This window comes from Octodon degus, unplaced genomic scaffold, assembly GCF_000260255.1.
Source record: "Octodon degus isolate 3935 unplaced genomic scaffold, OctDeg1.0 scaffold00141, whole genome shotgun sequence".
Classification (NCBI taxonomy): Eukaryota; Metazoa; Chordata; class Mammalia; order Rodentia; family Octodontidae; genus Octodon; species Octodon degus.
In genome coordinates, this window is record NW_004524717.1 from 199,112 (window position 1) to 223,525 (window position 24,414).

The window sequence follows — 24,414 nt, forward strand, 5'->3', positions numbered from 1 at the left end:
TTTCATAAAAAAATAATTTCAGAATAGGTAATCTAGCTAGTCAAAGCCATAGACTTTATGTTTCTGTTTATACATGTGTGCAGTATGTAATGTTTATACCCCTTGGGTAGAGTTCACACATGTGCATAACACATCTTTTCATTCCCTTCCCTCCCATTCCTTCCCCCTCCACTCACTTCTTGATTCCTTTCCCCTTTGAGGAAGATTACCTGTCATTTTATTCTTATTTTGTTCTTTTTGGTCTCAAGGTATATCCATTTTCCTACAAATGACTCAAGTTAGTCTTTCTTTACAGGGAGTAGAGCTCCATTGTGTATAAATACCACACTTTTTCCCCACTCAGCCAAGATCCAGCTATTATAAGTTGTGCTGCTATTATAAGTGGGTGTGCATCTGTCACTACAACATAGCTTAATTCTTTCGAGAATATCGCATCTGGGGGCAAGCACCACTGCTCTGCTGTCTGAGCAGCCCACCAGGATGGTAGCTCAGCACTAATAATAAATCAGAAGGACAAAGATTAATGAAAGGAAGACACTTAATTTGTAAAGAGGAAAAGGAGGGAGAAAGGAGAAGGTAGATGGCTACCCTGGTAAGAAAGAATCAGGGTAGGGAGCTCCAGAAACACGGAGGACCTGTGAGCCCCTTGTTTTAAGCTGTTTGTATGGCAGTGTGAGGGGCTCCCCACACCTGGAACTTGCTGTAACTGGTTTAGTTTCCAGTAATGTTATTTCTTCTGATGGTCTTTGTGCAGCTTCTTTCTGTTTCTCTGTCTGTCTTGTTACTTGTCCTTTTTTTTCTCCCCGGTTTTATTTATTTATTTATTTGGGGGGGCGGGGGGGACTGGGGATTGAACTCAGGCTCTTGCACTTGCCAGGGAAGTGCTTATTCCACTGAGCCATCTCCCCAGCCCCTTGTTATTTGTCCTTGATGTACCTTTTAAGGCTTTATCCCAAGGGGCATGTGGCTCTCTGTTGTACTCTTTAATGTACTCTAAAGTGAATAACACAGTAACTCTAGAGTGAATATGCATGCATGTGTGTATGTAAGTGCCTAAGGGTGAGTACCTACTGCTTGGGGTTGTTTGTTTGTTTTTGCCTATTTGTTTTTGTTTTTGAGGAATCTGCATACTGATTCCCAGAGTGATTGTACTAGTTTACACTCCCACCAATAGTGTCAGTGGGTTCCTTTCACTCCTCAGCCTCACTCACACTTGTTGTTATTGGTCTCTTGATGCTGGCTATTCTTTCTTGGATGAGATGGAATCTTGGTGTTGTTTTGATTTGCAGTGTTGGCCAGTGACGCTACATATGTATTCACACCATTTGTGTGTCTTCTGTGAAGTGTCTGTTCATTTCACTTGCCAATTTCTTTATCTGGAAGGGTCTAATTTTTTTCAATACGTATTCTAGATGATGATCTTTGAAGAACAGCTGACTTAACATTTTTCCCATTCTGTGTGTTGTCTTTTCATTCTGTTAGTTGTTTCTTCTGCTGTGCAGAGATTTTTAATTTGAAGTGATCTCACTTGTTGATTCTCTATACTATTTTCTGTGCAACCAGGGATCTGTTCAGATAGTCTTTGTCTATGCCTTTGACTTCAAGAATCTTACCTATTTTGTATTCCAGCAGGTTGTTTGAACAATTATTGCTTCTACCCATTTTGATTTTAGTTTAGTACATAGTGAAAAATATAGGTCTAGATCCAACCTTCTGTATGTGATTAGCCAATTTTCCTGACATCATTTATTACAGAGGCTCTTTCCACCAGTGTATGTCTTTATCAAAGATCAATTAGTTGAATTGCTTGAGGATGTTCCCACTTCCTCTGTTCTATTCCATTGATGCTCATTTCTGGTTTTGTGTCAATACCATGATTTTTTTTTTAAATCACAGTAGTTTTGTAATATAAAGTCCAATGTTGTGATCTGTCTTGTTACCCTGAGTTGCTTTTGCTATTCTGGTCCCTTCTGGTTCCATACAAGTTTTAGGATTGTTTTCTCCAGTTCTGTGATGCATGCTGTTGAAATTTTGGTTGGTGTTGTGATAAATCTGTATATCAATTTTGGGAGTGTGACCATTTTGACTGTATTTGTTCTGCCTATCCAGGAACAGGGTGCATCTTTCATTTTCTGATGTCCTCTTTTATTTCCTTTTTCAGATTGCTATAATTTTCATTATAGAGGTCTTTTACTTTCTTAATTAGGTTAATTCCCAAGTACTTAACTCTTGGTGCTATTGTGAGTGGTATTTTTTTTTCCTACTTTCTTTCTCAGTGGGTTCATTACTAGTATACAGGAATGCTATTGATTTTTCTGTGTTGATTTTGTATCCTGCTACATTACTGAATTTAGTTATTAACTCTGAGTTCAAAGGCATAGACTTTAATTTGGAAAAAGGAAGGCTACCATAAAATTATAGAAATGTAGAAATTGTCACTGTTTCTGCCATGCTGCTGAATGTGGCTTTAAAGGCTGATAAATTTGTATGTTTTTATTTTACTGAGTGGTTCTGTGCCAGGTTGGGAAAGCATGTGGTAAAATGGACATTGATACTTCTGTGTGTACAGTTAGTAGAAAATTACAAACAGGATTATAACATAAGATAATGCCAATGAAAGCCCTGAAAAGTTAAGTCATCTGGCTCCTTAAGAAATCCAGCCTATTTCAGGGTTTGGAATGACAGTGACGATGACGTCAAGATGAGCAGCTTGCTTTGGACCTGAGAGATGCAGCTTCCTTAGGGGAGTGTTCTTCCAAGGAGCTGCTGCTCACTTGTGCTGGGAACTTGGCCAGAGCCACACCACAGCCCAAGTGTGGAGACCATCACTGGCCAGAGCCAAAGCCACAAGGCAGGACACCAAGTGTGGGTCCTAATTCATGCCTGTGTCTGTGTGAGTGACCTGCACTTTCATCGTGAGTGTTCCCAAATATTTCACAATTAGAATTTGGGTATAAGTGTAAGAATAGCTGTGTTTCACAAGGCAAATAATCACTGGTTGGTTGGTTGTTTGTTTTTGTTTTTGTTTTTTTGTATTGGTGGGGATGTAACCCAGGGTATCACTCATGTTTACCAAGGGCTCAATTCCTGAGTTTTAACCCCCAGACAATAACTACCTTTTAACTGATGGACCCTTTAGAGATGGATGTTCTCAATAACTGTGATTTCTTCCTGAGTTCCGGCTTACAGACCTAACAGTCACTCCAGCCTCATTCAAGAAAACCCCATCGTGTGAGGCATGTTAACTGCAAGAGACAGAATGCCCAACCCCAAGTGCTTAAATGCTGAGGGTATTTACTATCAAATGGGAGACTGGTGGCATTAGGATTTCTCCAGTGGCTTCCTGGCACAATAAAGGACATTCCCTAGCACCTCTTCTGTGACATCTGTGGTATGTTCTCAAGACAGACAGGTAGAAAGTGGCAGAGCTGAGATTCACATGTGACACTCTAATGCCATGGGAGTCACCCGTGCAGTCCATGGGTCCTTTGTAGTGCTGGGCATTTCTCTGCTCAGTGCTCTGAGGTCTGGCAGGTGTCACCGTGAGAGCAGTGGTGTGTGTTCCTGTGTGTTGCCTGGCGTGCCAGGTGTCAGCCTCAGCACCTAGCCTGCTGAGTAAGCTGTAGGTTTCTACTCCCAGTTTCCTTTTCAGACTCCATAGTGCCAGAAAGACAGCTCTTTCTGCTTGTTACCAGGTGCTTGTTGAGATGAGATATTTTGGCTGTTCCCAGGACCTCGAAGCAGAATAAATGTGCAAGACAGGAGAAACAAGGTAAATCTGAACTCCTCAGACTGTATTCACAGTAGGCATTGTATTCTAGGTGAGCCCTTTTTCACATTGTAGAGTTATTTTGCCTTTTGACAGCCATCTGTTCAACTTTTTATCTGACTTTTCTGTATGTTACAAATAAAAGCGGACTTCATCATTGTTTAGTAGCCAAGTGGGAAAGCAGTTCCCTTGGTGACCACTAGGAGCCACCATCCCCTCTCTCAGATAAGCATGGGGTGTCTTCTCCTCCTGCCTACCCTGTGATGTTCACTGTAGTTAAATGTGACTTCCATATTATGGACTTGTGGTGCGTCATACACAGTGGACAGTGCCTGATAAATATATAACTATCTCATTTTTAAACAAGGAAGGTGATGTTTTAACATGGTATTTGTTGAAAATATCTCCTAGCTGGACATGGTAGTGTACACCTATAAGCCCTAGCTACTCAGGAGACTGAAGCAAGAGGCAAGTTTGAGTCTAGCCGGGCAACTTAGAATCCATCTCAGAATAAAATTTAAAAAGGGCTAATCCAGTGTTGAAACACAAGGCCATGGATTCAATCTCCAGTGTCAAAAAGCAAAACTCTTTCCATGGTGTAAGGTTTAATTCTGAAGAATGATGTATAAAAACAAAATACTGAAACTGGATTCAGAAAACTGCTATTTGTTCTCCTGTCCCTGACACTCCCTGGAGGGTATTATCCCAGAGAGTTTTAGAAAATGGATCTTGCCCCAGGTGGGAAGATAGGGGTTGTTAATGAAGGAGCAAAGCTTGATACCAACACAGGAAGTTAGAAGAAAAGGAAGCTAAACACAAGGATTGGTAGGACAGTTGGCTATGAGAGCAAGCATCACAGTGATGTTCAAATCTGTTCCCATCCCAAGAACGTCAGTGTTAGAACCTAGCATACTACTTGGTCATAAATATAACACTGAGCTATCATGAAAAATCAGAGTTGTATTTTCTTTTCTAAGACAGGAGCAAAGTATACTTTTGGAATTAGTAATGAAACTGCCTTTGTTGGCAAATGCTGATGAACAGCTTCTAGACAGCGTTTCAGAGGTATACTGGGAGTTGTCATAGAGGGCGACTTCTCCGCACTTTCATGCAGGAACTTTACCCAAAGGGTAAAAGCCTGCTTGCTATCTGTTCATTTCTGTTTAAGATTCTACTGGAGAGAGTTCAGGTGCCCCACAGGCTGTTCAGACTACTTGCAGAATTTCATTCCTTGACTCTGTCTAGGAGATCAGCACATGATGCTTACACACACGCAGTCCCACGGATAGCTAGCCTCAGCCTGGTCTGAGGGAAGAACATGTCACCAGCTGACTTCTAAGACACCTGTGCATAGCCCTGTGGGTGCAGCTGCAGCTGTGGGCCCCTTGGGGGTTGAGGCATGGCACCCTGCGCAGGGCTGTGGACCACTCGGAAGTGCAGGGTCTTATAACCCCACAGCTGTCTGCTGCTGAGGACACAGGCGGCAGAACTGAGCTGTACCGGTCAGCTTTCTTCTCACAGAGACCCAATACCTAGCATCCAGAACTTAAAAGAGCAAGGGTTTAATTTGCTCACAATTTCAGTCTTTGTCACCTGCTCATGGGCAAGAAACATCATGTCAGAAAGGTAAAGGAGAAAAAAGCCTTTAGTTCAGGACACCATGAATCAGAGCAGGAGAGCAATGTCAGAGTGGACGAGCCAGGGGCTAGACACAGACCCAAGGTCAGACCTCCACAGTAACCCACAAAAGTGTGCTCTACCTATGCCCAGTGTGAGCCCCAAACCAGCCAAATGGAAACTCCACCCTGAGTGCCGCGGAGTCCTGGGAAGCCCTGCAGGAAGCAGCTAGGAAGGAGCAGGTGAGGGTAGGCAGAGAAAGAAGCCCAGAGGAAGTAAGCCCGAGCAAGCGGCACTGCTGGACACCGGCGTGACATGAGAGGCTGCTCTGCGCGTGGACCATGGGGTGGGAAGCTGCGCAGCATGGCCCCGTGGGCAGATGCACTGCCAGGAACATCCAAGAATCCAGAGGCTGCCACACGCTGCGGCAGGTGGGCTGACGGGAACAGCAGAGGCTGTGCCCCTGCCACTTGGGGTGGTGTGTAACGCAGAAGCAGCAGTGGGCCCTGTGGAGTTGCCTTGAGCAGTGCCTGCCACCCCCACACATGCAAATACCATCCCCTGTTAGCATCCTGGTCACAGTTCCCAGAGAGCACAGAGCCCTCGAAGAGACTTCAAGAGACTTGTTTGCTCTGCCAGTATGGTTATCTGAAAAGAAGCCCAGCCTCATTTCCCAGGCCAGAGTGCAAATCTGTTTTTCCAGGTATCCATTGCCCAAGTGGGGAAGCACCCCTCATCCTCTGGCAGCCTCAGGGTGCCACTAACAGGAAGCACAGGTTTGTGCAGCACAATTCATTAATTCCTATATTCTCTGTATCTCGTTTCCTCCCACAAAATACAGAGCACTTGGAAAGTGCTTTTGCCAGTAACAGCATGACTGTTGATTCCTGAAACAGTGTCAACACTGTCATGACTAGCTGTGTGCATTTTACGGAAAATGTATGCCAAAGTAAGCGACTCTGCCCCCAGCTGGTTTTGTTCCCTTGAGTTTGGAAGAAGAGCATCCCCATTGCTTACCTGATATTATTTTTTGGATTGTGCCTCTAGCTGTCACTCAGTATGAAGTACTGTTGAGTGCCTACCCTGTGGATATTTCTAGGAGCCAAGAAGACAAAGAGGAACGGAGGCACAGGCCACCCTCTCAGAACTTGCAATGTAATAGAGGAGTTAAGACCTAGAGCCACATGTGCTTTTGCAAAATTGAGATATGGTAACGTGTGCTCTAGGAATGCCAGATGTGGAAGATCTAGATGAAATTGAAGGTCTTTGAAACAGCTCATGGCTTAATTTGGATCTTGAGCAATGGGCAGACTTTTAGAAAAGAGACAGACTACATGAGGTTAGAGCCACATGTATTGGCCTGGCAAGAACTCGGGAGGGGTGTGGTAGGTGACAAGTGGCAGGTGGTGGAAATCCACCATGTTGGGCCTTTGCAGGTTCCAAATGGCCTCCTGTGGCAAGTGGCATTTGAAGCCCTACTCAGGTGGATGCTAAACCCCTTCCCAGCATGCAACTGTTTCCTCCCTCCCCATCCTGGGCCATCCTGCCCACTGTTTCTGCCTTCACATCTGCTGTTCTCATTCTCAGAATGCCCTCTTCCTTCTCCTGGTCGCCTCCTAGTTCTACCCTGCCCTTCCCCTGCTGCCAAGCTCTGTTGAGTCTTCAAAGCTAAATCCTGCCTGACACTTGTCCGCTGCCCCAGGGAGCACTGTGCCCTCAGAGCACTCCCAAAGCAGCTGTGTCATCTTTAGTTGATGGCCTTTCTGGCTTCCATCACCACCACCACTTCTACCCATCTGTCTTCCAAGAGAAACCCAGGGACTGGGGGGATGGGAGGTGCAGGTTGGTCTGTCCACCTCCCTGCCTGGTTTACACCAAATGTAACTTGGAAAAATGACTGGAGTCTATTCTGGGGACCAGTGCAAGCCAATCAATGTGCAGTGCTTCCTGGATGACCCAGAGGTCTGCCAAGTCGATGCTAGGGATGCACACAGGCAGGGTGGAGTGGGTGTAGTACACAGGTCAGGGCAAGCCGAGGAAATGACACATTCGTTCTCTACCTCCAGGGAAACTTTCTTGACCTGGTGAGTTTCACAGTCTTAGGAGGCCGATGTAAGAAGTGAATTTTTGAGCTGCTGAACGTTCCATAGGTTGACACATTTCAGAAAATAAATCTGAATTGGGCAAGTGTGTTCTCATTATCTTGGAAAACTTTCAGTTTATATTCTGCTCTGATTTGAACGGTGCCCACAGGGGAAGGCTGGGAAATGCAAAGCGCTTCCTGTAGGGCTACTCCCACCTTCCCTCTTTGTGTAGCTGCCAGCTGAGCAGAGGGGGCTGTGAGATTGGAGGCACCTTTCCACCCACTGCATCTTAATGTTGCTATGGCAACATAATGTTGTTATGGCCTAGAAGCAGCCCAGGCATTGTTTCTTCAGGGAGAAAAAATACCCACCATTGCCTCAGCGATGTGAGCACCTGGGGAGACAGGGATTTAGACTCTTGAGGAAAGAAGATGCACTGCACTCAGACTGTTGGGGCCTGCAGTACCACCGGGTGACACACAGCAGGCGACCTCAGTAGCGCATGATTGTAGGAGTGAGGGGGGCTGTGTAGGGGCCATGCCTATGCAGCCACATGTGGCAGATTAACAAATGGTCAACTTGTAGCACCTCCCAAAATTGAATCCGAATGGTTCTGCGTGTGGAACGCCCACTTGGGGATTGCTGCCTCCAGCATAAAAGCAGACCTGGAGGGGAAGATGAGGTGCTGGTGATTCTCCTGGTGACGCTTGTCGTGCTGGCTTTCCTGATACAAACCCAGCCATTCTCACCATCTGCAGAAGAGCTCAGATCCTAGCAGTCACTGAGGTTGGCTGCAGTTCTCTTTGAGAAAGCTCTGGTCTTGAGCATCGCTTCCTGGCTCCGGTGCAGATCCCTCAGACTGCTGGTAAAGACACTTCATCCAAGTGGCACAGACTTTCCAGCTTCCACCACTGACCTTTGGGCCTTCCGAGTGCTGCTCCTTGGTACAGACTGGCATGTGACATTGTCATGGGCTGTAGGCCTCCAGTTGGGCTTGTGCAGGACATTGCTATGATTTCTAGGTCTTTAGCTGGACTCGTTCAGGACACTGCTATGAGATTCAGACCCTCAGCTAGATTCTTTGGGTCTCTAGTATGTGGGAAGATCTGCACTCTTCAGCATTTGACTTTTTGGGTGACTATTATAAAATAATCCTATAAGTTATGTGTCTTGTATTAAATCTATTATCCCGTAAACCCTGACTACAACTTCATGTCTCCATGCTAGTGGGTCAAAGTGGGTACGTGTGAGCTGGGGGAGGGCTCGGCCACCTCCTCTTTGCCTTCTGCTCATTGCAAGCCTCTTTAAGGTGCTCTGCAGGTGAACAGGGTTGCCATTTGGATTAGGAAATAGCCCAAGGACCTTCAGTAAATTCATCTCCCTCGATGGGTCTGCCTACAAATTCAGCAAAGTAACCAGATTTCTGGAAAGTATGTACGAACACATCATGATCTAACAGAAGGACTAACTGGAGCCAGGCACAATGATATAGGCCCATAATTCCAGCACTCCCGGAGGCCGAGGCAGGAGGATCACCAGATGGAGCTCAGCTTGAGCAGCTTAGTGACTAAACCAAGACCTCGTCTCAAAATAAAACAAAAAAATAAAATAAGGGCTGGGGATGTAGCTCACTGCAAGAGCCCTGAGTCCAATCTGTAAGTCCCTGAGTCCACACACACATGAAAGGCAGAGGGAAAGGAAGAGGAAGGGAGAAAGAGAGGTGTAGGTCCCATTCTCTGTTCTTCAGTACTGAGAGGCCATGGAAAAATTTTGAAACTCACCAGTCTTCAATATCCTTATCCACATGGCGAAGCTAGACCCTACCACATAGGGTTGATGTGAGAATCACAGAGAATGTGTATGAGATGCAGGTACTGCTGCTAGCCACTGCATGGCAAGTGTTTGTACATGGTAAATGCAAGGTAACCTACTAGCTACAGATGGTGCAAAGGACTCTGATTTGTTTGTTACTTCCTAACATCAGAACTAAAACTTTTCAGAATACTGACCCAAGGAGCCAGGGAGATGGTACAGTAGAATAAGCGCTTCCCTGGCAAGCGCAAGGGTCTGAGTTCAAACCCCGGTTCCTAAAAAAAAAAAAAAAGGAATACTGACCTAAGCCAGCCATACTGAGTCAAAATTGGCAAAGATGGAGCCAAGGAGTCTATCTGTCTTAAAAACTTTCCTAAGTAATTTTGGCATAGCCCATGGGTGTTCAGGTGTAGGAAATTTGCTCGCTTAAGGGTGGAGATAATAGTGCTAAATTCTCCCCCCTCTTTTCTGCTTCCTGTAACCCCTATGATGCTTCTCTTACTCTACTTTTGGTCTCCAAATGTTTCTGCTGAAATTATCTGTCTCAAAAGAGGGTTGTGTGATAAAGAGGCTGAAATTAATTTGATTGGGAAGGCAGAGAACAGCCAAGATTGTTCCCTTTTTCCCTGAAGGGCAGGTGCAAGGGATTTTTACAGAAAGTTATATGCAATCCCCAAATGATCTTTTGACTACCTGGGCAATAGAATGAGCTATAAATATGACATTTAAGGTGACTTTTACAAGCACTTAGCTTTAAATAGGAACTTAGTGTGCATATCACTGAAGTTCTGTTCTGACCCCACAGGAACGTGGCTAAAGAGTGGTCTGGGCCTCGTGCACCAGGAGGGTGGCCAGCTCACGTGGACCTACATCGCACCCCAGCTGGGCTACTGGGTGGCAGCCATGTCTCCTCCCATCCCAGGTAACTGAAGCCTGTCCTGTGAGGAGGGGGAGCACTTGCTCTGGGGGCTTAGGTTAGGAGTGCGGAACGTCAGTAGAGCGCATCCCATTCAGAAATGCTTAGAAGTTTCAAAACGAAATGGTGTAAAAAGGTATTGGAGAGAGGGACTCTGGTTAGAACGTGGTCGTCCAGAAAGAAAACAGTGCATGGAAATAGTCCTCTCTCCTGGCCGTTTTGCTCAGTTTCCATAGGAAATTCTTAGAGACCTACAGAGGCAGCTGGGACTTCATCCCTAATTCTGAAAACAGCTGTGGCCTGGAGTCTGTGAATGTGTGTGGAAGCACATACTACAGAGACCCACAAATCATCCCTGGGAGCTCCTTGGGGGCGCCTTTCAGCTTACATTTCCAAAAGGCTTAAACACAAGCTAATGCCTTTGTGGCCAAAAGAATAATCTTTGTTCAGGATATGTGAATTGACTCAGATTTTTCAGAAGCTGAATTAAGCATATATGTTATCTCAGTGAATGCTCCAGAATTGTTTTTTCGAGGTGCACATCTCAGAATTCTTCTTGGGAGGATGTCTATAGTTGTACTTGTCATTAGAATCTGTATCACCCAAATCCCCTACTTTAGCAGTCTTGTCCTTGGTGGCAAATCTTTATCTTTTTAACCAGTGTAAACATTGTGCACATCCAAATCTGGTGACTGGAGTAGGTGATTGGGTGAAGCCGAAATGTGCGGGGTGGAAGGTATGTCACAAATGAACCTGACAGCAGCCCCTGAGTGGAAGTTTCAGAGTATTTAGCAATGGGATGACCAACCTAGCACCTTGGCTGTGTCCTGCACCAAGAAACTTCACACTTCACGAGTGTTTTCCTTATTTGCACTCATGGCTGTCTAAGCATGACTGAGATACAGAAATGCCCCACTTCCCTAACTTGACCATCAAGGTGTCTGACTGAGGAGAAAAGGAGAAAAAATTCCTAAGGTACCAAAAATAGAGGCCACAAAGCTGACACATTAAAAATGTGAACTTATTTTAGAGAGAACAAAAAAATACTAAAAAAAAAAAAAAAAAAAGAACTGATACAGAATTTCACTAAACAAAATAGTATGAATTCTACAATGTTGTATTGCATAGTTTTGTCTTCAAATTAGTTATTGAGATCACCAGATATAGGCATGGATAGTTGGTCAAAAAATTAAAAGGAAACAAAACAAATTTAAGCATTAACTATTCCTTGTTATCTCAGTGAATGAGGCCCAGACCACTCTTTAGCCACGTTCCTGTGGGGTCAGAACTATTCCTCTTCCTTTCGATAGACCAGCAGAAATCAGCAGTACAATTATCCAAGCTATCTTGTGTATATACACATATATTTTTGGACCTTCTTTCTTTCTTTTCTCCTTTCCCTTACCGTAGTTATTCCTTCCCTTCGAATAGTTTTTTCCATTTCATAGTATCTATTGTACCTTTCAGATTTTATTAACTCTTTCAGGTTCTCATACGCGGGAAATAATACGATGCTTACACATGCAAGTCTGATTTTCACTTAAGAGTATGTTCTGTAGTTGCATCCATTTACCTATAAAAGCCAATTTCAAAATCCATGGTTGAAAAATCAATATCTGAGATGAACACACACTTCTCAGATGAAGAAATATAAATGGAAAATAAATGCACGAAAAAAAAGTCCAACATCATTGGTCACTGGAGAAATGCAAATTAAAGCAACACTGAGATTCCATCTCACCCAAGAAATAATGGCTATCACCAAGAAACCAACCAGTAACAAATGCTAGAGTGGCTGCAGGGTGAAAAGGAACCCTTTTCCACTGTTATTGGGAGTGTAAACTGGTACAGCCACTGTGAAAATCAATGTGGAGACTCCTCAAAATATTAGGATTAGAGATCCCATCCAACCTAGCTATTCCCCTTCTGGGTATCTCAGAATTAGGAACATCATACCACAGTGATATATTTTTTTTTCACAGCCATGAGAAGAAAAAGTATACCCATGTTTATAGCAGCACAATTTGTAATAGCTAACTCCTAAAAACAACTCAAATGTCCATCATCCAAGGAATGGATAGAAAAGGGGTGGTATTTTGTACAATGAAGTACCATTCGGCTATAAGGAAATATAAACTCAAGCTTTGTATAGGTGAATGGATACAAGGAGACACCATACTTATAAGTGAAATACATCAGACCTACATGTGTAAACACAGCATTCTCTCTCTACCATGAGAGGCTGAAAGAGTAAATAAGATCCAAAATGTACAATAGATAATGTAAAGGAGAAGGCACTGGTCAAAAGGAACTGGGATGAGGGAAAGGAGAAAAGAAGAAAGTGAAAGGTGAATATATATTATGTAATTACAGGATAGATGAGATATATTACTAATTTCTATTTCATTCAAAAGAATGGTTTGTGCTTATGTTCATTGATTGATTTTTTTATATATGTATTTAATACAGGGCCTGGACAATAGCTCAGCAGCATAAGTGCCTGCCTGGCAAGCACAAGGTCCTGAGTTAGACCCTAGTACCCCAAACAAAACAAAGACAAACTGTTGTGTATTTAGTACAGGGTCTAAAGGGTCTCACTACACAGATCAGACTCATAGTGATCCGCCTGTTTTTAGCCTCCCAAACACTGGGATTACAGGCGTATGGTACCACACCCAGTCTCATTTGCCATCTCAGTGTGCCCTGGGGGCAGGGCCGCCAGGGCACACTGGGAATCAAACCCTGGCCCCTGCACTTTAGTCCACTGCATTTATTGATTGATCTTTCATGCCTATATCTTGTAATCTGAATAACTGCTTTGAAGACAGCAATATGAAATATATTAACCATTGTTAAACTTATTATCTTGTTTTAAAACTCTGTATCATTGTTTTTATTGTATCTCTTCCCTTAAAAAAAAAAAAAAAAAAAAAAAAAAAACTGTGGCTGTCACTTTTCCATCATAAGACAGATTAATGCATGTTTGGTAAAGAGAAAAGTTCCTGGAAGCTTCCCAACAGAAAAGGGAGAAGAGTTCCAAAGCTATAAAAACCATACAGATCAGCTGGGCACAGTAGAGCACACCTGTAATCCCAGTTGCTGGAGAGGCTGAGGCAGGAGGATAACACAGCCAGGAAGATAGCTCAGCAGACTAAATACTGCTTAAGCAAGTGCAGAGACCATGGTTTGATCCCAGCACCACATGCCACACTGGCCCCACTCCTGGGCACACTGAACCAGCCACCAGGTCCAGGCGTGGTGGCACACGTCTGTAATCCCAGCACTGGGAAAACTGAAAACAGGATCACTATGAGTCCAAGCTGCAGTGAGACCCTGTACCAAATACATTTGAAAAAAAAAAAAAAAGTTCACAGCCAACTTCAGCAATTGAAAAAGATCTTATCTCAGAATGCAAAACAAAATATCTGGGCATGCAATTTAAAAATGTGAGCCCTTGACTATCCAGCAACTATGGCCACCAAAAGAGCAACAGAACCTGAGTCTACTAGATACCACAGTCAGATAAACCTTCAGCCTAGGACCCACTTTAAAAAACTGTCCTTAAAAAATAAAAAATAAAAACTGTCCTTTCTTTCACTGAAAAAAAATAAATAAATAAAAAATAAAATAAATAAAAATGTGAGCCCTGGGTTTAATTGCCAGTACCACAAAGAAACAAATGAACAACAGCACACACATCATAGCCCGATGATAGTTGCTGTGCAGACACCTATATTGGTAACTCCCCTGCCCCCATTGCTTGTACTATACACAAATTACAGTAATGCTATGCTTTCAGGAACTCAAAACCCACAGGAAAATAATTGGAATTTTGTTCTATAATTTCTTTGCCATTTTCCATGGGTAGAGGTTAAAATAATTACATTAGTACTTAAGAGACCAAGTTTCAGTTCTCTGGAAAGTTTTTATATGTACCCAAGAGTTCTTCTTGCTTGCTCTGTGTGTGTGTGTGTGTGTGCACGCGCGTGCTCACACGCACATGTATACACGCTTGTGTATGAACACATGTGTGATGCTAGGGGCCAAACCTGGGTACCAAAGTTTCACTATGGTTCCTAACAAGGATTTATCTACAGTTATTTTTTTAAACTTTATAAACATCAACCCTAGCCTCCCACCCCACTGAAGGGAATTCTGTTTGGGGAGAGAATGTTGTTATTGGTTGAACTTTGAAAATGTCACTTTTTTTGAGACAGTGGTAAATCTCAGAAGGTTGACCAGCACTTGAATCAAATTTGGCTCTCTTTAAAAGATTACCAAGGGCTGGCCAAATACCTCAGCAGATTAAAGTGCCTGCAAGCAGGTTCAGGGGCTGAGGGTTCGATCCCTGGGCCTGCCATGCCAGCCCCACCCCTGGGGCAGGCTGAGCTGGCAGTTGAGCCTGGGCATGGTAGCACAGGCCTGTATCCCAGCTCTTGGGAGGCTGTGAACAGGCGGATCACTATGAGTTGGATCTAGTAGTGAGATCCTGAACACCCTGTACACCCTTCCCTAAAATACAGAAAAAAATAAATAAAATAAAAAAATAAAAGATTACCAAACAAATCTGTTTTTAGAATATCAAAACCAAATGTGCTGTCATGTGCCTGTAATCCCAGAAGTCTGGAAGGCTGAGGCAGTAGGATCATAAGTTGGAGCCCAACCTTGGCAACTTAGTGACTTAGTGAAACTCTGTCTCAAAATAAAAAATAAAAAGGGGTCTGGGAATACACCTCAGTGTGAAGGCCTCAGGTTCAACCCCTAGTACAGGAGAAAAAAATAAGCAAAGGCTAATGTTTTTAGTAATAACCAGGCTGCCTTAAATAATGTGAAACCAGTTTGTTCCATAATAAATGCTCAAAAATTGCAGTTTGCAAAGGATATTTTTGTTGTCAACCTGTTACCAGGATCATTAAGACAGATTTGTACTACTCTTAAATATGAAGCATAGAAATGAAACAACCCCCCCTTAGGATTTTTTACAATGTAAATTTAGAAAATATTTTACCTCATCTAATTTTTAAAAGGGTCTGTGGCCATGTTAGGTTAGTCTTTTAAAAACATGTTGGAAGGGCTGGTGAGATATCTCAGCTTAAGCAAGCACAGGAGTGGGGGAGTTGATCCCTGGCACCACATACTGCACCGGCCCCATCTCTGGGCATGCTGAACTGGCCACCACGAGTAGGCATGGTGGCGCACACTGTAATCCAGTGCTGGAGAGGCTGAAAACAGAAGGCTAACTATGAGTCTGAGCTGTGTAGCAAGACCTTGTACCAAATACATTTTTTAAAAAGCGAGAAATACTTATATTTTTTAATGGAAAGCATTTGGGTCATATTTGGCACTTACTTTTTGATTTAATAGTTCATATCACTTACTTAAACCTAATTCATTTAAATGAAGAAAAATCTACACAGTAATAATAGCCCTCAAAAGTGGAGATAACATTGTGTTTTCCTTTCTACCTGCCATATAAAATTATTGCATGTGCAGGCTATTTTTTGACCGTGAGAGTCCATTCTTTATGCTATCCTGCATTCATTTTATTTCATTAAAAGAGTATGTGGTTAGACTGCTGAGCACACCTCCCAGCAAGGCTCTTACCTCAGCTTAGGAAGGCCCTGGACAACCACCTTTCAGTCCTCAAAGTGCTACTGGCCATGAGAGCCTCCATAAGTGCTAATCACAGAATGAGATGATTATCCAAAGGGTATGTTCATCCAACCACTGCTTTGTGCCCCAGTCAAGAAAAGTAATAGAAAGATATCATAAGGAGAGATCAGGATATACAGTGAATGGTTAAATTTTTCAAAACTTATTGCAGTAAAAGAAGCATAGCTGTTGATCCTCCCCTAAAATACCCCTCCTCCCTTACTGCATTCCTGCTCCTTTCTGAACCAGTTCTGGAAGTCCTCTTTCATAAGTGTCTTTATGAGATGTGATCAAAAGGATAGTGAAAGCTGCTACTGCTGAGAGCTAACCAGTGGCAATCCAGGCTTGCAGAAACAGTACAGAGCATCCTCCACTGTATTCACAGGATCTAGCACCATGGGACTTCCCCAAAGCCAAAATGAATACAAAATGTAAACATTTTGGATCAATTTATAACATCAAAGCAGCATAGCAACACAACTGTCTCAGTTACTTTTCTCTGGTTGCAGGGACAAAATACCCACCAGCCAAAATTAAGGAAAGAAAGATTTATGTAGCTCACAGTTAGTGGAGGTTTCAGTCCATGCTCCACTGGCTCCTAGGAAGAGCGGCACATGGCAGAGGGCAGCAGTTCATGGAGGTAGAAAACAGCAAAGAGCAAAGGGAAGGGTAGGGGTTGAGGCAGCTGGCAAGCCTCTCTCCCTTTCTTATATTGTATTCAGGCTGTCTGCCCTGGGCAGGTGCAGCATTCACACCCAAAATCCCAGCATTGGATTGTAAATTAATCACAAACCCTAGAATCCTGCTGCAATGACTGCATGAGGTTTTGGGGGGACAACTAGACACACGCCGTAACTACAACCAAAGACATTCATGAAAGAGCACTTCCAGAACTGCTCTAGAAAGTGGCAACAATGATGGGATGTGTTCAAGGGGGGGGGAGGGAGGCATTTGAGAAGGATTAATGACAGTGTGTCTTTTACTGTAATACATTTTTAAAAATTTAAACAAGTATGGTATTTGTTGATCATGCTGAGTATATTCTCAACTAATTATCCTCCTTTTTATTTAAAAGTATTTTTTAAAAGTCTAACATGCCATTTTCTGACCTTCCAGGTCCAGTCGTGACACAGGACATCACCACATATCACACGGTGTTTCTTTTGGCCATTTTAGGAGGAATGACTTTCATACTTCTGGTTTTGCTGTGTCTCCTCTTATATTATTGCAGGTAAAGGGATGCCATCTTTTAATGCCGACTTACTTGTACAGCTTGGTCTTTGGAATCATTGATGTGAGGTCATTCTGTTTTCTTTTTCTAAATGTAGGTTCTTTTTCTTTAAAAAAAAAAAAAAAAAGATTTAGGAATTCACAAATGTGATCTGAACCAACAGAATGTGTATGGCATGCTTAGGTGGGGGAATTATTAAAAAGTGTTTGACAGTGTTCCGAATGGGTCATGAATATGTGAGAATTCTCTTGGAGAGGATTCATTCAGAATATTCCTGTTGCTGTTTGAGAAGTGATACGCACAAGATCACAGCAGAATTATTCTTGCTTCGATGTCATGTCTGTTCAGTTAGTGAGGATGTTTATTCTTGGGCAACCACTTTCAAATGAATTACTTGGTGTTCTTCTACAAGGCTGAAGAGGAAATCTCCAGGTTGCTCCGAGTTGGCATAAGGATGTAGGTGTGGGACAGGAAGGCTTCTGCCCACTGAGTGGTTGCTTTGGTTTGTTTTCCCTTAAAGAAATTGAGGATGAGGTTCTGACTTGAAACTTTAAAACACGGTCCCACTGTGAGACCCTCTGACCTGTGTTTTGCATTGTGTCTTTGGTCACAGGAGAAAATGCTTGAAGCCCCGTCAACACCACAGAAAGCTGCAGCTTCCCACAGCCCTGGAGAGTTCCAGAAGGGACCAGTCCACTTCCATGTCACACATCAATTTGCTGTTTTCTCGTCGGGCATCAGAATTCCCTGGTCCACTGTCTGTCGCCAGCCACAGCCGCCCAGAAGCCCCAGGGTCAAAGGAGATAATGAGTGGGGTCCACTTAGAAATGATGTCCCCTAGCGGAGAGGGAGACCTGCACACGCCCATGCTGAAGCTCTCCTACAGCACCTCCCAAGAGTTCAGCTCCCGAGAGGAGCTGCTGTCCCACAAGGAGGAAGACAAAAGCCGAACCTCCTTTGACAACCTGACACCAAGTGGGACCCTGGGGAAGGACTACCATAAGTCCGTGGAAATTTTTCCCTTGAAGGCCAGAAAACCTATGGAAAGAGAAGGCTACGAGTCACCAGGCAATGATGACTACAGGGGTAGCTACAACACTGTGTTCTCCCAGCCTTCATATGAAAAGCAGGACCGAGAAGGGCCAGCATCCACCGGAAGCAAACTCACCATTCAGGAACACATGTACCCTGCGCCTTCATCTCCAGAAAAAGAACAACTGCTGGACCGCAGACCAACTGAATGTATGATGTCACGATCAGTTGATCACCTTGAGAGACCTACATCTTTCCCACAGCCAGGCCAGTTGATCTGCTGTAGCTCTGTGGACCAGGTCAATGACAGTGTGTACAGAAAAGTGCTGCCTGCCCTGGTCATTCCCGCTCACTACATGAAACTCCCAGGGGACCATTCTTATGTCAGCCAACCCCTGGTTGTCCCAGCAGACCAGCAGCTGGAAATTGGGAGGCTTCAAGCCGAGCTCTCCAACCCTCATGCAGGGATCTTCCCACACCCATCCGCCCAGATGCAAGGCCAGCCTCTGTCTTCCCAGGCCATCTCGCAGCAGCATCTGCAGGAGGCAGGCACTCGGGAGTGGAGCCCCCAAAACGCCTCCATGTCAGAGTCTCTGTCCATCCCAGCATCCTTGAATGATGCAGCTTTGGCTCAAATGAACAGCGAGGTGCAGCTTCTGACCGAAAAGGCACTAATGGAACTCGGGGGTGGAAAACCACTTCCACATCCCCGGGCCTGGTTTGTCTCCCTGGACGGGAGGTCGAATGCTCATGTTAGACATTCATACATTGATCTCCAAAGAGCTGGAAGGAACGGAAGCAATGATGCCAGTTTGGACTCTGGTGTGGATATGAATGAACCAAAATCTGTCCGGAAAGGAAGGGGAGACCCTCTGTCTCTCCAGCAGAGCCACCCAGCTGGCCAGGAGCACCAGCAGAAAGAGCCCAGAGCCCCAGACAGCACTGCCTACACGCAGCTTGTGTACCTGGATGACATGGACCAGAGTGGCAGTGAGTGTGGGACCGCCGTGTGCACCCCCGAGGACAGTGCACTACGGTGCCTGCTGGATAGCTCAAGTCGCAGGAGTGGGGGACAGCTGCCCAGCTTGCAGGAGGAGACCACCAGACGAACCTTAGATGCACCCCTGGAGCCATTAGCCAGTCCCCATCAGAGATCTGCTCATGAGGAAGAGGAGGAGGAAGAGGAGGATGATGACCAAGGAGAAGACAAGAAAAGCCCCTGGCAGAGACGGGAGGAAAGGCCCCTCATGGCATTTAACATTAAATGAGCCATTGCAGAACCACCCAACTGTGGAACAGAAAATTGCCAAATATCCTGTCTTACCTGTTTGTGGGGGAGGTTGGCTAGTGACAGCTACAGAAATGGATGCTGACTGCATTGACACTGCAGTGTTGATGGCAGAAAGGAATTAAAGCCGTCACTTAGCCTGAAGGACAACTGTGGCCCATGTAGCCCCCCGGGGCAGTGGCCAAAAGAAGTCATTCTAAATGTTGTTCCGGGACTTGATGTGCCCGCCACAGCCAGGGACACCAAAAAACTGCACGTGATGTTCTATGCTCCAAGGATCACCTCAGTTCTCCCTCGGATTCTGGGAACAGAAAAAATTCTTTTTGCATTGCTTGAATCCATTTTGTCTCCATAATGCCACCATGACATTATTCCTGAGAAGTGAGGGTGGCACTTAGTGTCCTAAGGTAGGCATTATCTCACGGGAAAGCTATGCACTGCTGCTTTGTCCTCTTCCTTTGCTTACGTTTTGCTTTGGTTAGGCCTTGTTTTTGAGATTTTCTTCCTTTAAAAAAAAATGCAATTTGGTTGCAAAAATGTTATTCCCTCCTTTTAACCTAGTCTCCTCAGTGGTTTATTTTAGTGTCTCCCTTCCAGAACTCCTGAGTGTCATCTCTTAACATCCAAGCCTTTTAATGAAATTGTACTGAAATTTTTATCAGCTAAGAGTCTTTCAATTCTGGTCCCATTAACTCCAAGTGCCTTTTTTACAGTAAAAACAGACAGTCCCTCATTGTTCTAGTTTTTCTTAACCCCTTTAATTGAACTGCCTGGATTTTATATAAAACTATAAATGATGCCCCTTTTATTTAAACTGCATGCTGCCAAGTGCCATTTGTGCTGAGCATTCTCTTTTCAACGCAGTGTACTCTAGTTATCATGTGTAATGTGGGTTCTGTTTAGCTAAGATAGACTAGAGGACACTTTAGAGATGCCCTTCGCTCCTTCTTCCCTTTGGCCACTAGCCGCCATTATGGTTTTACTGGCTGTTTGTAAATACGATTGCGTATTATCTCTGGAATCTTATGGGCTTATCTTGCTCACCAAACATGAGAGTGGACTGAGCAAGGGGACTGAATGTGACTATTAAAAAAAAAAAAAAATCTTATTGTACTATCCAAAAGTGCCAGAATCACTCTTCTGCGCATTCTCCTTAAAGAGCTGCTTGGTTATCCAAAAATGAAAAATTCAAAATAAACTCAGAAGAAAAAACAATTTTATGGTCATTTTAATTCATTCTGAGCCAGTATCTGTCAAAGAATTGTTTGTAAGAGTTATGCCAGAGCCTTCAGTGTGACTGTTGGACTTAACAAACACAAAGATACTTAGAAATTTCCACAAAGGCTGAAACACTGGTCTTTAGTCTCATTTAAGAATACAAAGTAACATTACCTGTTGTGTTTCAGGTAAGGGTGTGTGTGTGTGTGTGTGTGTGTGTGTGTGTGTACACTTTACAAGAAACTGATGTCTCATACTCAGTATTGGTCCATCTTGGAACAGCTTCAAGAAGATTTCATTAAAATGACCACATCATACTACATCTGTAATACTGTCCATCAGAATTCTTAACAGAGATGGTGTAGGAACATAGGCAGAAATTCTCTGAGCCAGTCAGCAGTTTCCTTTCAGAATCATCATTTATGAACTCCTTGCAGGCAGAAAACCACAGGAGCTGATTTCTATTATTTTACATCTCCATTGATGATGCTCAGGGATGGAGACAGGAATGCAGCCTCTCTGCAGCCACACAACTAAACAGACAGGAGTGGCTGAGATGGAGGAGCACAGCCGCTTCTGGAATGAATGTCCCCGCCAAAGGGTGGCAGGTGAAGCCTTGCAGATGTTGCTACAAAGTCACTGGCCACACCCACACTCCACCCCCCTAAGAAGTTACCTTTCCAGGAATACACAAGGCCAGGTCCTAGGCATGGGAGCAAGAGGAGGGGCACTGGAAGACCCCCTGCTCTCCCTGGTCCCAGCACTTGGCAGCTTTGCCAAAGGAATCATCTCAGAGTGCTGTTTAATGACGCTTGCTGCCCATGGAAGGCAGGCAGATGTTACCTGTTAGCACTGACTGGGCCATCTGGCAAGAAGGGCAGGAGCGCTACTTTTCCGACTCTTCCTCTTGAGGTGAGGTTGGGGAGGACCTGACGCTGACCATGGATAGTACCAAGCAGCCAGCAGGGCTCACACAGCACCGTGTGCCCAAGAAGGCAGGGCCTGTGGAAAAGGAGAATTGGTTCTGCTGAAGATGGAGTTCAGTTTGTTATCCTTGTCTACAGTGTGTTGAGGTTAACATTTTTTCTCAGGGTGCCAACACTGATCACCAGACAAAAATTCTCTGGACAGAGTGCTGTGACAGCAGACTTTAAACATTTCATTTATCTTCTCACTAGCCCAGTGAGGATAGTGAGGGTAAAATGTGACCGGATTTCCAATCAATGGTGGTGTCTGGAGGGCCAAAAGCATCTTGCTTACGCCACCTAGTGGCAAGTTCTCATCTGCCCACTAAGGAGCAGGTCTTTGGGAAAGATGGGGTCCAGGGTGGAATGAGCCCCTAGTTTGGTCTTCCAGCTAAGGTGGAAAGGAGATGAGACAGGTCAGTGGCATTCTCACCTGGAAAAAAAAGTATCAACAATGTATCCAATTATCAAAAATCTTAGGAGGAAGGAATCTATACTGCCTTGTTCTATACCTAACTAAATTGTTAAGTAATTGAGTTACTCAGCTTGAAGTACTTATATGCTGCTAAAACACTCAGCTCTCTGGAAATAAATGCCTTTAAGCTGTAAATGTTCCTAATAAAGAACATGTAGGACACAACTTAATAAATGCATAATACTCATATATTCCCTTTTACAACTAATTCTCACAAAGTACTTTTGTTGTCACCATAGCCAATCCATTATTGCAGTCCACAAGAGTGTGTGTGGTTCTGACATGAATATTATTATGATTAGAATGAAATTGGAGCAATGAAGATGAGTATCAGAGTATCACTTGTTCATCAGTCATGAATGACTTTGCTAAAGCAGATAGTTCTTGAATCCTGGAAAAATGTATCCTCAGTTATTTTAGTTGTTTTAGTACTGGGAATCAAACTCAACCTCATGCTTGCCAGGCAAGTGCTGTGCCACTAAGCTATATTTCTAGCTCTTCCTCAGTTTTCTGTACTACTCAAAATGTAATATCTCCAGACATTACACCGTTTTGAATTTAATCTGCACTAATAAATTTTCTCTATCATGTATTCATTCCCAAACAATCAATAAGCCAGGCCACAATTTGTGATCATTTACTCACTTATGTTACATAAGTGATCTCAGTGTGGCTGCTTTAGAATGTGACAGCAAAGCACACTAGTTGGGAAGAGAAGAGAAGCTCACAGAAGCACAGGACTAGCCCATATTCCACTAGCCCTGCAGTGTGGGTGAGTAGTAAAATACACAGGAGATCCACACTAGCCAAGATTTGTGTGTTTGCCTATATGTTATAAAATTTATAGCCAGCTATAATCCCAGCATTCTCCAGGCTGAGGCACAAAGATCATTGCAAGTTTGAGACCAGTCTGGGCTACAACGTGAGCTCAAGCCCAGGCTCAACTGCATAGCAAGTCCCTGTCTCAATAAGACTAATAATGACAACAACAACAACAAATCTAAAATCAACACTTTGCTTTTTTTTTTTTTTTTTTTTTTTTTTTTTTTTTTTTTTTTTTTTTTTTTTTTTTTTTTTTTTTTTTTTTTTTTTTAAAAAAAAAAAAAAAAAAAAAAAAATATGATTCAAAATGTTGAGCTATCCGACACACACGTCCCCAGCTGAGATTGAACAAGGGAGGCAACACTCTTCTTCGATTAGTTCTCCTCCTACCATAACCAAGTGTCCTTTTGCACACTGTGGCCCCTACCTCCCTTTCTGCACTTTGGTGCTTTGTGTTGATGAATGTGCCATGAAAACTGGTCGTGCACACAGTGCTGAAGTGCCACGTGGGGTCCTGTGTTCACGAAGGCCATGATGAGCCTACAGAGAGAAGCCATGTTAGAGGCCTCAGTTGAGCATGAGGTACAGTGCCAGCAGTGTGAATGACTCAGTAACATGTGTTAAATAATGTGCCTCTAAACAGAAATGTTAGCAAACTTATGTAACCAAAACTTGAGCAAAACATCCCAGGAGGCTTGCCCTTGGCTGGTTCCAGTGTTGTTCTCACTAACTTAAAGTTCCAGAGACTTAAGAGACCATAATTACTACAGATACCAGGGATCGATCACAGTAAACAACTAGGAAATGATGAGTTTTAAGTAACCATTGCCCTTATTTCAGTATAAATTCTATTTTAGACTTACAGAGCTCATTTTTGATACTGACTCTGGCTAGCAACTGGCCTACAAAGTCCCTGCAGCTTCAGGTCAACCCGTGGAATCCACTCCATGTGTTGTAAACATCTTATGAACAAAGGTTACCTGGCTCCAAAACCTGGCCTTGGGCTTTTATTTTTAAGACCTTTCTATGTACACAAAAGTGACAAAAACCCTTCATCCACTCTCTGTGACACCCTGCCTTACAGAACCATGGGACATTTGCCAAGACTTAGCAGTCAACATCAGCACCACACCAAGAACTAAACTGCAAACTTGATTCCATTTCTCCAAGTTTTTTCCATTAATGTCTAGAGATAGACATTTGGTTTAACAATGCCTACAAATTAGAAAGCATAAAAAAAAAAGTCACCAAGCACTATGCCAGAGACAATGTCCTCCAACGTTGTTGCTATTCCCACAGTGCTTTATCCATGTAAGTATCTATTCCTGCAAAAGATGCTTACCATGCCTAGCTAGTACAAAACACTATACTACAAATGACCTTCTGCATTAACATTACAGCTCCAAATGGTAATTTTTGTTTCATTAATTTTTTATTCTAACTTTTTAATGCTTCTGATGAAAACTTCTAATTAGGACAGAAAGAAATCTAAGTGAAATTACTCACCAGACTTTAGTAATAACTCCAGGTACA

At 43.6% G+C, this 24,414-nt stretch overlaps 1 protein-coding gene across 4 annotated transcripts in view; it reads left to right on the plus strand.

Moving 5' to 3' along the window:
• Window positions 1–22,146, plus strand: part of Fam171a1 (family with sequence similarity 171 member A1) — a 146,463-nt gene extending 124,317 nt beyond the window's left edge. For 3 of the 4 annotated variants that reach the window (XM_004641738.2, XM_023701841.1, XM_023701840.1), the window contains 3 exons: window positions 10,088–10,204; window positions 16,967–17,081; window positions 17,695–20,608. In XM_004641738.2, the coding sequence (XP_004641795.1) occupies window positions 10,088–10,204; window positions 16,967–17,081; window positions 17,695–19,381 (1,919 nt within the window). In that variant the 3' untranslated portion in view covers window positions 19,382–20,608. Of the gene's footprint in view, window positions 1–10,087; window positions 10,205–16,966; window positions 17,082–17,694; window positions 20,609–21,056 lie in introns of those variants that run through there. The other variant, XR_002818172.1, reaches the window with a different exon arrangement.
• Window positions 22,147–24,414: the final 2,268 nt, after the last annotated feature.